At 35.0% G+C, this 12,833-nt stretch overlaps 1 protein-coding gene across 2 annotated transcripts; it reads left to right on the forward strand.

Moving 5' to 3' along the window:
- Positions 1-886: 886 nt before the first annotated feature.
- Positions 887-6,618, forward strand: LOC135584552 (AT-hook motif nuclear-localized protein 9-like). 2 transcript variants are annotated; one of them, XM_065109531.1, is made up of 6 exons: positions 887-1,326; positions 1,403-1,987; positions 2,626-2,693; positions 3,489-3,620; positions 5,486-5,665; positions 6,020-6,618. In XM_065109531.1, exons 2-6 carry the CDS (start codon positions 1,519-1,521, stop codon positions 6,251-6,253), a joined length of 1,083 nt encoding a protein of 360 aa, XP_064965603.1. In that variant the 5' UTR covers positions 887-1,326; positions 1,403-1,518; the 3' UTR covers positions 6,254-6,618. The 2 variants fall into 2 exon arrangements, with proteins under 2 accessions (XP_064965603.1, XP_064965604.1); XM_065109532.1 differs by having other exon boundaries at positions 1,186-1,326; positions 5,504-5,665; positions 6,020-6,603.
- Positions 6,619-12,833: the final 6,215 nt, after the last annotated feature.

The raw sequence follows: 12,833 nt of genomic DNA on the forward strand, positions 1-12,833 counted from the left end.
GCTGGTGGGTCCCAGAGGCGGCGGGAGTCTGCTGCCTCGGAGCGAGCAGCAAAGACGTCGAGAGCCAATCATCTCAGGTTCGTTCCTTTGGATAATATCGCTCACTGTCTCGGGCGATTTCTCGGAAAAAAAAATCAATTTTAGATTTTTTTAAGAACGTTCTAATTTAAAAAAATTAGATAATATATATTTTTTAAATAATCATCCGACCTTTATAAACAATCACTCTTGGATTACCGAAATCTCTCTTTTGTCCCATCAATTACTCTATATGTAATTTAACTTCGTCGATACCTCCTTCTCTCTCTCTCCACCTCCTTATGTTCACGAGGGATGGTTTCATTGGCTAATCCTTCTCTTGATCATTTGTGTATTAGTACTCAAGTTGACCTTATCGATGATCTCTTTTCACGTATGTAAGTAAGTTTTATTGGTCATTCTTCTCCCCTCTCATAGTCACATATAACTCCAAGTGGATAGATCTTATCGATCGTCCTCCTTCCTTTTTTTAATCACTTAGACCTTCGCATATGAATTGGCTTCATCGATCGCCCCCCAAACTTTTCTTTGTATATAATATTTTTCGTTATTCATTCTTTTTTTAATCACTTAGGCTTCGCATATGAATAGATCTTTTTTTGTTCGCAAGAGTGACGATAAAAATGATATATAGAGGTGGTGACAATGATTTGAATGGGTAACATATAAAATATTTTACATGGTAGAGATATTTTTTTAGAAGTTTTCAGCAGTACTCGATGGAAAAATTTTAAACTTAGGGGCTTTTATTAAAATTCGTCTTTTTTTATATTTATTTAATTTGTATTTTGTGTTCTTAAATAAAAGCTGGTTTTGTAATTATCCTATCAGCACCGTATCTACCGTACTCCGCACAGTCTCTCTCTCTCTCCTCCTCGCTTCTCTCTCTTTCTGCACTCTTGAGACGCGAGAATGAGCAAGAATAGTAAGACGGCAGCTGTTTCCTACTTCCGTTCTCGTTGATTTCTCTCCCTCATTTATGACTCTGAGCTCTGTCTTCTGCTTCTCCTGCTGACCCCTTTCTTTCTCTAGAAACATTTGCACGGTTAGAGGAGAGGAGGAGGAGAGGGAAGTTCAAGAAGCTAGGGTTTCCGAGTAATCGTCCGGGGATTTAACTGCGCGGTTTCCTTATCTGGACCCGTCCACCAATCCGCTCCGAGCCTAGGGTCTCCCATTCTTGCGAAAGAAGGAAGCTTTCGAGCCTCTCGCTTTCTCTGCACCGTGTGTTGGCGTTTTCTGCGTTAAAGAAGAGAAGAGGAGAGATAAAAGAGTGGAAAAGAGATAAAGGTGGGGTTTTGCTAGTTGGATGAAGCTGAAATGACCTTTGCCACTGCTTATCTCTACCGCTTCTCTGTCTTTTCAGCTAGGCATCGACTTCGGGGCTCCTCCTCCCGATCCGAGCCCTAAAATTCGGATCTTGGGTGGTTCGGGTAGGTTTTTCGCGTTTACAGTGTCGAGAGAGGGAGGGACAGCTCCTGCATGGACGGGAGAGATGCCATGGCCATCTCCGGCCCATCCTCGTATTACATGGCGCATAGAGGAATTCCTGGTCCCGGTGCTGGTTCGCAGCCTGGGCTGCATGGAGCGACGCAGCCCGGGGTTCGGTCGATGCTAAACCCCGGCTCGAGTCTGGCCGTGCCGTCCTCCGGGGTTAGTTCAGCAGCGTTTCAGGTGGAGTCTCCGCCAGCGGTCTCATCCCACGGCGGCGGCGGCGGAGGCGGAGGTGGTGGCCAGGGCGAAGGAGGCAGCCAGGTGGAGCCGGTAAAGAGGAAGAGGGGAAGGCCGAGAAAGTATGGGCCAGACGGGAGTGTAGCTCTGGCTCTCTCGCCTATTTCGTCGTCCGCTCTTCCAGACACAGTGATTGGGTCAGGGTCTGGCGCTCCTGCGCAGAAGCGGGGAAGAGGGCGGCCGCCCGGCACTGGAAGGAAGCAGCAGTTAGCATCATTGGGTGGGTTAAAGATCTCTCTTTTGGCTTTCGTTTGCGAAAGAAGCTCGTTACCTTCTTATGTCCTGTGCCTCTTTGTTGGATGAGCCGAAAGATGCAATGCTACTTTTGTCTGATATGAAGTATGAATCATTTCAATTTGAGCTTTGAGCTTTTGGAGATTCATGGTTCTATTACCAGTACTAGTGCCTATGAGAATCTTAATTGCAGCAACGAAAGGAATCTAATACCATTGCCGTATATTTGTAGCTGCTTCAAAAGATAAATTATTTAAGGCGCTGTGTCTGTGATCAGGGAATCACCATGTCGTCTCTACTTAAATAAGTTATTGTTCTTTTCCTTCCGTCTCAGGAACTAATTGGTTATGGTGGATACTGTCAGGTTCAAGAATATTATAATAGCTTTTTGTTGGGCATGAGGGAATGCTTTCTATTATTTAATTGCTGTAAAAATTTTATGAAGAATTCTTTGAATTTAAATAATCGTGCAATCAGTCTAATGGTTCATAAGTTAAGGGATGCTCATTAACTATACTTTCTAGAACATTGGTTTGGGTTTATTTTTAAGTGGTTTATCTTTATGTGCCACTTGAACTGCCAGATTAGCATCTAAAACCTTCTTTGCTTGCTGCCTTTCGAAAGGTGAATGGGTTGCCGGTTCAGCTGGAATGGGTTTTACACCACATGTCATAACAATTGCAGAAGGAGAGGTATGAATTTTATTGATCTTTTTTAAAATGGACTTTGGATCTATTGGTTATGATTTGACTTCATAGTTAATTCCCAAACTGCAGATAATTCCATTCTTGTAGAAACACATTGCTTATTTGAATCAAGACAAACATTGTTTAATGATTTTTGTTTCCTGTGGGCTGGTGAAATAGTTATTGTCTACTTATGTTTATGTGCAACTTTTTATGCCCTAAATCTGAAGCATGTTGTGGTAATGTCATCTACTTTAGGTACCCAAACCCAACTTGAGTATTGAGTATGTGTTTTTCTTCCTTGTACCCATTCCATCCAATTAATGGTTACACTAATTTGGCTTAAGCAGGTCAGGTAGGTGTGAGTACCCAGAAAAGCCTGACCTATTATCTAGGACTGAGAATGGTAGGTGCACACAAAATTTACCATATTTGAACCAAGGCCCAGCTAGTTACATAGATAACCTAAACTCATTGAATACTTGACTCGGTTATTTTGTTCTTATGCTAATACCCATTTGAAACTTGAGTAACTAATATAGCTTAAAAAGGTCAGTCAGGCACTAGTACTTTAAAAAAGCCAACCCGCTGACATCCCTGACTAATGAATGGAAGTTTTGTACTTTACTTGCCACTGTTGTTAGGTTCAAGTATTAAGCTCTGTGAATATAGCTTGATTTATGTTGAAGCATTTTTATATCTGCTTTTATGTGTAGCATAGTCCTCTGTGATATTTTTTCCCTTGTTCAACAGACATGGTGGTACATGGTTAGGATATTTATATTAATTGTTCTTATGCAGGACATTGCTGCAAAAATTATGTCATTTTCACAGCAGGGACCAAGGGCTGTCTGTATCCTCTCAGCAAATGGTGCTGTGTCTGCTGTGACCCTTCGGCAATCTGCAACTTCTGGCGGCACAGTCACTTATGAGGTTAAGTTCTTTTAATTTTTTTTCCTGGAGCATTTATGTCACTTTTTATATCAGTTCTAATATTTTTTTAAGCACTGTTGTGGTTTGCTTATATGACTTAAACTTGGAAGACGCATGTTACAAAAGTACTGATAGTGTCCATATCTTGTAGTTGAAATTAGAAATGTTCAAAAGTTTTTGATAGTGGATATGCTTTTGTCCTCAAATGTCAGTTCAATTTACTGAGTGAATAATCTGTGTCAGTTGCTGTTTAAATTGGGTGATAGAGATGAAGTGCTTTGAGTACTACAAGAGCAAATTTTGAATTTTATACATAATTCTGGAAAGAAAAGAACCTATACCAGTTTATGCTCTAACGACAGGATCTGGTGTAACTTGATGATTTTGTTACAAATGGCTTGTTAAAAGTATTATTATCCTTTCCTTTCTAAGAGACTCACCTGACTTGTAATAATTCCAAGAACCTCAGTGCTTTCATTTGCAAGATATTTTTGACCCAGTTATCTATGTCATCAATGAAGGTAGTTCTCATAACAGTACTTTTCTTTTGATACTGCAGCTTGAAAATGAGAGTTAATGGGATGGCTTCTGTTGTATGACAAGATAATATTTTGTGATTATGTTATGATCTCTATTCTTCAATTATACTCTAAAAAGAAGAATGGTACTAAATATTGATATGATCTAGAGAAGTTAAACTTGAATACCCAGGGAAATAAAAGGAAACATTTATTTAATTTTATTTGGCACATTTATTTTAATTTTAATTTCGAAAGACCTCAGTCTTTCGAAATATTACTGGTAAATAGTTTTGATTCTGCCCATCCGTTTGTGAATACAAACAACATTCACTGGTAGAAGAAAAAAGGTGCACTATTAGCCAATTAGTATATCCAGTGGCATCCCAAGTCTCTGCTCCATCAATTCATTTTAACTCCTAAGATTTACTCAGGGTCAGATGAGAAGGATTGATTTAGATGTTTGCATGGCTCTTTACTGGAAAACAACCTTAACATTAATATCGTTACCTCTAAGCGGCAAATTATTAAACTGTGGTTGAGATTGATATATTGTATTAATTAATTAACAACCTGGAAAAAGCCCACCGGAAGGTAAAATAGTATAGCATGGCTATATGCACAAGCTGGCTCTTTGCTTTTATGTGCAAGTTGATATAGCTGTATCTTCGTCTAGTCTCAACAATTCAAGGCGCAAGTCTCATAAGGAAAACGACTGATTTCTGACAAAAGTGACACTTGACACCTCTAAATCTTTCCAATGTTTAACTAGGTCAATATCTGAGCTACCAGTTACTTTCTTATGATGCAAGTGGTCTTGACTTGTGCAAATACTAATTGCATGTTTACCTTAATATCTCGAGTTACCTGCCCTCCCTTTTATTTATTGTTCCCTCCTTTTCAAATTCAATGTTTTTTATGAAGTTGAAGAATAATGCAAGAAAAATAGGAAATCGAATATGGAAGAAATTCAGCATTTAGTGAACTTAAGTTGGATAGTTATACTATAATTAACAAGAGATTCTTATTCTTAATAAAATCGGTTGAAACTGCAATAGTGTAATGCTACTAACATGTTTTTGCCCACTGTCATCACAAATTTTTTCCTAAATGAGATCTTAGATTGATGGCCATTTGGAGGTTAATGAAGTTTCTTTCTACAACACCACATGAGTTTGCTTTGTGCTTTTGAAGCTTGTTGTATTCTCTGTTTCCGACATGCAATTTTAGTTTTGCCTTGCAATATGATCATAATGTGTTTAGGTTGTAAAAAAAAGGTACAGGGGGACTTTAGCTAAGTTGTTGATCTCCACATTTTCCTGAGTTCATGCTATTTAGCTTATGCAGAATTTTGAACTTGACCAGGGCCGTTTCGAAATACTCTGCTTGTCTGGCTCGTACATGCTGACTGACAATGGTGGATCCCGTAGCAGAACTGGTGGACTGAGCATTTCACTTTCGAGTCCTGATGGCCGGGTAATTGGCGGTGGTGTGGCAGGGCTGCTCATAGCTGCAACCCCTGTACAGGTAACTGCTGTAATCCTTAGATAACATTCTCAAGTGTTGGTGTTGTCTGTCCATGTGTGTTCTTGGTGGTATTTGAAGCTCATCTCATACTGATCCATTCCTATGGTTAGCTTTGCCAACATATTATTAGGCATACAGTGTTGCAACCACATTTTTTCACTGCTGTACCTCTAAATTTGCTTTTCGCTTACCGAGAGATAAAAGTGGAAAAAAAGAATAAAAAGTGTTTTCAAATCTTTAATCACATGGATACCTCTGCAATTGAACTCTAATTTTTATCTTCTTTTTCTCGGTACACTGTTCTTACTCCAATGTCAGTTACTTATCTGTTGTATAATCTGCGCCTTTGTAAAGGTAATTGTAGGAAGCTTTATTTATGCTGGATCAAAAGCAAAGAACAAAGCAAAACTCAGCAATGAAACAGGTGCTGAATCCGAACTTCATCAGGTTGGGGATAAGCAAAGTACTCCATACAGTGCGCTTACCAGTCAAAATCTTACCCCTTCTCTGGTCATGGCGGGATGGCCCGGTTCGAGGCAGTTGGATATAAGGAATGCCCACATTGATATCGACTTGACACGAGGATAGCTTGTAATTGTTTACTCAAGTCAAAATGGTGTTTATATGGGTCATCAAGTAGTGACTTGAACAACCACAGGTAGCAACATTCCATGAGACCTGCAGAACTCACATTATTTGCCTGTTTAATCTATCTTATGCTAACATGCTACGACCTCCAGATATCACCCCTCTGATGCTTGCCAGAAGTGTTTGTGTTTTTGACTTAAAACTTCTGTATTCAAAGAATCTGGGCTGTGTATCTGCTTAAACTGGCAATGACATGTTATGCTTTGTCATGCTGCTACTTGTGATGGATTGGGTCTGTGCTGTCAATGTGTTGTCGAAAGAGACTTTCCAGCTTAAGTAGCTATTTCTGATGATGATGATGATGATGCTCCTTTGTCATCTGTTTGACTTTTTGAATTTGATTGGACAGGCTTTCTGAAACGTGAAATTGTGTTAATATACAAGGCAAGGCAAACATAAATTGTGTTAATATACACTTGTTTCTGTGCAGTTCCTCTGTATTAAGCCAAATTTGTTTTCAGAAAGCTTAACAAACAAGAATTTATGTTGGACTTGTCTGTAATGTGTGTCTCAGGATGAGATTTTGGTTCCTTTTTTCTCCATGTAACAGGAAGAAACTAGATGTAAAACCAGCTGCGTAAACAACAAAAACAGGATGGGATTATAGCAAATCTGATAGGTTTTATGATGGACCTCTAAGCAACTTCTATACAGGCAGTATGCTACATCAAAATCTTCCTGTGATCTGATACTGCCATCTGCAGGCACTTGCTCAACAAGCAAGACAGAGTAGCCCGAGATCCATAGAACGACCGAGCTACTGGAGTGGTTGTCAACGTCCTTAATTAATGGTAAACCAGCATCGATGTTTGAAGACTTCTACACACAATATCACACAGCTTCATATTTCTCAGAACCAATGCACTGCAGATATTGTCGAACAAGAGAATTAGCGTTCTGCCACACAAACGACAGGTATAATTATGTGCTTGGCTGTGTAAGAAACAAAACATGCCAATAGAAAAAAGATGGCAAGTCTATGGAAATTGTGAGCCAGTATGACTCGAGCTTGCTGCTTATAGCAGCATATCCAGAGAAGCTGGGTCGAATCGAAAGGATTCATTCTGTAATACGCGAAAAAGCTAAGCAAAACCGTATTTACGTACATTAAAGTAAAATTTCTCATCTAAAGATCAATTATCTGAAGTGCTTTCTTTCATTGGAATATTCAAAAGCCAGAGATCTAAGACGATTTGAATAGTCATGCAATCATTGTCACGTAAATCTAACAAAGGTTTTAGTAGCAAATGCTGGAGCTATACCAAGATGATTTGGTGCAGGGGTTTGACAACGTAGCATTGTGTTGGCAATGAGCCCATGCCAGATGAAACAACCATCTTGTGACTGACTCTTCTTTATGATCAGCAACATGCCAAGCTAGCAAATTATTGATGCAAGGGGAAGCTAAAACTTTTAAAGCTATCAAAATGCAAAGTTAAACAGGAGATTAAGTAATATCTTAAATTATTTTGTAGTGTATGTTCTTATATTCATCAATTTTAAAAAGGAAAATTCCAAGTCCCCTTTTATTAATGTATGAACCTTATTAAGTAAAATAAAAAATACCATAAGGAAGCACAAAAGTTGAGACCTTATATCCAAATACTACAAAATCCAGCATTCTGTAAAAGTTCAGATATGGGTCCAGTCTTTGATACCATCAAGTCTTTACGTTATTCCTTTCTTGAGGAGTAGTCTAAGCTGCTTAATGTTTCATTGAAGTGTTGTTATAAGTATGCTAGAATTGGGGACTTTATTAATAAAATCTGTTTTTCACCATTGCTATTGTTACAAATACTAAAATTTATTGCTTTGATGATGCATCATAATTGTAGTAGCACCATTTTGATAGGTTGTCTGAGGGGGGTCGACTGACTGAATTCTCCAATCCTCGTAGAGAATGAATTTATCGTGAGGTCTTCCACTCCTTAAATGCTCAAGTCATGTTACTTTTAAAAATAAAAATAAATTATGAATGAGAGAGCAATGAAAAAGAATATATATATATATATATATATATATATATATATATATATATATATATATATATATATATATATCTCCTTTGGTACGAGTTCAATCCATATGGCTAATCACCTTAGCATCGTCAACGGTATGAGGTTGATGATTCTTTATAACGATGGGGTGATCATACAACCAATAGGTAAGGGCACATAGTCTACAAAAGGCATAATTTTAAAATGTCAAAGTGTCATTCTCAAATTTCTATGGTTGAATATATTAAATTATCGACATTTAACGTCGGTCAATTATTAATGTTGATGGTCAAGTCTGCTTGACATGTCTTACGTCAAATGATAATTATTTGTTTCATAAAGATTACTAACTAAAACATAACAAAATGTTTTGAATACTATAAAGTACTTTGTAGATTCTTAAGCTAAAATGATAAATAGATATCATAAAAATATTTTTAATCAAACATAAAAAATGATACATATAAAATTCAAAATACAATCTTAAAATATGTTTGAAAAATCACAAATCCTAAAAACAACCCAATATATGCTTTAATATTTTCATACACCTAAAACAACCTTCATTCGAGTTGAAATTTCCATGGTTTTTAAATTGGATTTAGGATTTGATCATGTTTATCCTGACTCACATTGGTTTTCTTGAGTCTCTCTTTGTCAGTATTTGTCTTATGGCTTAAATAATTGATATGATAGTTTGAGTGGTTTGAGAGCTTTAAATCTCTTGATCAAAATTTAGACCAATATGAAAATAGTCTATCTGAAAGGTATGAAATTTGGTATAATTCACTAAAGTTAGTTCTGCTCCTATGAATTTCATGAATTGGGTTCTAAAAGATGTGAATTTAATCATTAATAGGTAAATAGTCTACCATCTTAAAGTTATTAAAATCAGAAGCATTGAACCTAATAGCACCTTCAAATTGTATTTATCTTGTGAAGCTTGAGTTTCATATTTTTCTATATATCTCATATAGGTTATATGAAAAGTAGCTAAGGATTTTTGAATCCACAAAGGAATTCAGTCTCTTTAGGAGATTTACCAAAATCAGAAGACTTAGAGGGTAGTTTTCTTACAGTAGATATTAGACCTAAAATTATAAACTAGGCTTCTAGTTGTTCAAGCCACCTAAAAAATCTGTCCCACTAAACTTTTTAGGTTTAAAAGACAGAGTCATCAAAGGTTTAAAAAACAACAGATATTAGATCTAAAATTATAAACTAGGCCTCTAGTTATTAATATACTATTATTTATTAATAGAGCAGAAAAATAATTTGAATAGAATTTTTGTTTCAAACATCTAAATTATTTGTTATGCAAGTTGGTTCAGAGCAACCAAATGTTACAAACAATGGTTTAACACAATATATGCACAGATGTAATTGGATCAGAATTAACAAGTGCAAAATAAATTTTATGGACTAAGAAGTAATAATTCTAATTTAAAACTTATTATTCTAATTCGAATTTTACTATTTAAATTACAAAATGCATTGAGGACAAATATGTTGCAATTAACAATATCTGTCATAAATCTGTATTTAGAAAAGTGTGAGTTTCTGTTTATAATTGATATTGCACAGCTTGAATATAAATAAGGAACTTAAGATTTCAAGAGGTCTAAGAGTTCAAATCCGAATCTTGATAAAATAAAAATAAACAGCTCAAATAGAATTGGACAGAAAAAGATTAGATTAGGTTTTTTTAATTTGAAAAGGTTTGTAGATATATACCAATAATAAGATGAGATAATTCTTTTTAAACTGATGAAATAATAAGATTAGATAAGGTTTAAATCCAAAAATACAGATTTCAGAATTCTAATCAGATTAAAAACAATCAAGAACAATTAATAATAATAATAATAATAATAATAATAATATTTATGAAATGATAACCTAAATTTAATTTAGTATTAATAATAATAGTAATAACAATAATAATAATAATAATAATAATAATAATAATAATAATAATAATAATAATAATAATAATAATAATAATAATTTTTACGAAATGCTAACCTAATTTTAATTTAGTTTGTTTTAGAAAGTAATCAAACACTTACAAATATTAAATATAAATAAATAAGTACTTTTTTATTATCGGGCAAGCATTCTATTTTATTGACTATACTTACATTGTTAAAATATGAATATATATTAATCTTCTGAATAGAACCAAAATAGGTATGGTTGTTAAAAATAAAAAGAAGCACAAAAATAAGAATCCAAAAATATGACAAATGTGATAAGCCTATCCCTTAGACTCTCGTGCTGATAAATTGTTTGCACATGTTTGAGTTAGGTCACTCCAACATGAAGAAAGTTCAATAATAAATATTTTAGTTCATGTACTTAAACCCGTTATATTTTGAGACTCTCATCATACACAACTAATTTCTTAATATCCACTATAGAGAGAAAAAAATTTCTAAGTTTTCCTAAAAATTCATCCAGTCAATTTTCGTCGATGATCGGGCGGTGAGATTTTTGTTAGATCATGCTGATTATTGGTAGAGATATTCTAGGCTTTGTGATCTTCATTTTGAATGATGGAAATCTAGTTTCGAGGTCTTTTTTATAAGGTTTTGACTTCTTAAATAGCAGTTATTCATTGATTATTCTATTACCGATCAATTTTCTTCGACTCTTTAGTTCAACCATTGGATTTGGCTAAAATTTTGTCGGCAGGTATAAGGCTTTTGGTTATGCATTCTGAATAGTGAAGATCAGGTTTAGAATTTTTTTAAGTATCTCTTTTGTTACTTCAACGAAGATTATACTGTTGGTTTTCTAAACAATTTTATCTCATTCAACATTTGTTATTTGTGGTTCAATTTGGCTGATATTTGGTAACCATGTTCTAGACTAGTGTTTCTTTAATATGAATGTAGAGATTATGTTTGGATGTGGTAAACACTTTCTGATACTTAACAGCATATTTGTTTGATGAGTATTTGAGTTGTGGGTTTTAAATTTGTTATGAAACAAAATTATTTGTGGATTTTTGTTACTGTGAACAATATTTTCATAGTGCAGATTTTAATTTAGACCAGAAGAGGTCTCATGATTTTTATCTTTCACAGAGTTTTCCATGTTAAAAATTATCTGTATTCTTATATATTTGATTGTGATTTAATTATTCATTGCTCATATACTCAATCAAAATAGTACTCCTAACATATTCATACAAATAGTTGAAAACATTTTGATAATTAGTTGTCTATATCTACATATATATATATATATATATATATATATATATATATATATATATATATATATATATATATATATAATTTATTTTTTCAAACAAAGTCGTATTAGAGTTAAGTTATTATTGTTTTTACTCGTTTGAATTATGGAGGCTAATTTGGGTAGAATAGTCTATTTAGATGGCACAAACTATCACAAATGGAAAAGGAAAGATGAGAGATAAAAAAAATTATATTTACTTATGTTTTTATCTAAAACACCCGAGTCTAAAAGATAAAGAGTGGGATTTTGAGCATCAACAAGTTTGTAATTTTATAATGTGTAGAAGATAATGTCTTGAATCACATTATTAATGAGACAAACACAAATGTGTTGTGGCATAAACTTGATTTTTTTGTATGCTTCAAGAATTAGCTGTTAGAGCTAGCCCTAGGAAATTTACCACAAGGTAATTTTGGCAACACAACAAAGACAATAAAACGGAAAAGATAAAAGCGACAAGAACACCAGAACACCAGATATACGTGGTTCGGTCAATTGACTTTGACCTACATCCACGGACGAAAGAGGAGCAAATTACTACTGCAAAAGAAGGACAATTACAAATGTCTTAGGAAGATGTTCCTAGGCCATAAAACACCCAAAAATACTAAACAAGAAAAACCAAACTATAAGTCCAAACTATTTAAAGGTTTTTCTTGTGGTGCCACTTATGGTACCTCTTGTGGTGCCTGACTTCAAAGCCCAAGCCCTTGTTTATAGTTCCAAGACGAGACAACAAGTCTGATTTTCCCGATGTGGGACTATGGGACTTGCCAAACTAACAAATCTCCACCTTGGCATGTTCCAACAAAACTTGCTCCACCTTCTTCACAAAAGCCCCAACGGGCAATCACCAACAATGAATACCAACCAAGTCCAAGCATTGCTTGAACTTGTAAACCGGAAGAGGCTTCGTAAACATATCAGTTAGATTGTCCTTCGTATGAATTTTCTAAACAAGGACTTTTCCTTCAGCAATGATATCCCGAATAAAATGAAACTTCACATCGATGTGTTTTGTCCTCTCATGATACATCTGGTCTTTAGTCAAATGAATAGCACTTTGACTATCACAGTAAATTGTAGTAACACTTTGATGCAGACATAATTCGCTGAACAATCCTCTTAACCATAAAACTTCTTTGATCGCCTCTATCACTGCCATATATTCTACCTCTGTAGTAGATAAAGCTACAACAGGTTGTAAGGAAGCTTTCCAACTAACTACACAACCGCCAACGCAAAATACATAGCCTGTCAAA

The sequence above is a fragment of the Musa acuminata genome, chromosome BXJ2-5, assembly GCF_036884655.1.
Source record: "Musa acuminata AAA Group cultivar baxijiao chromosome BXJ2-5, Cavendish_Baxijiao_AAA, whole genome shotgun sequence".
Lineage (NCBI taxonomy): Eukaryota > Viridiplantae > Streptophyta > Magnoliopsida > Zingiberales > Musaceae > Musa > Musa acuminata.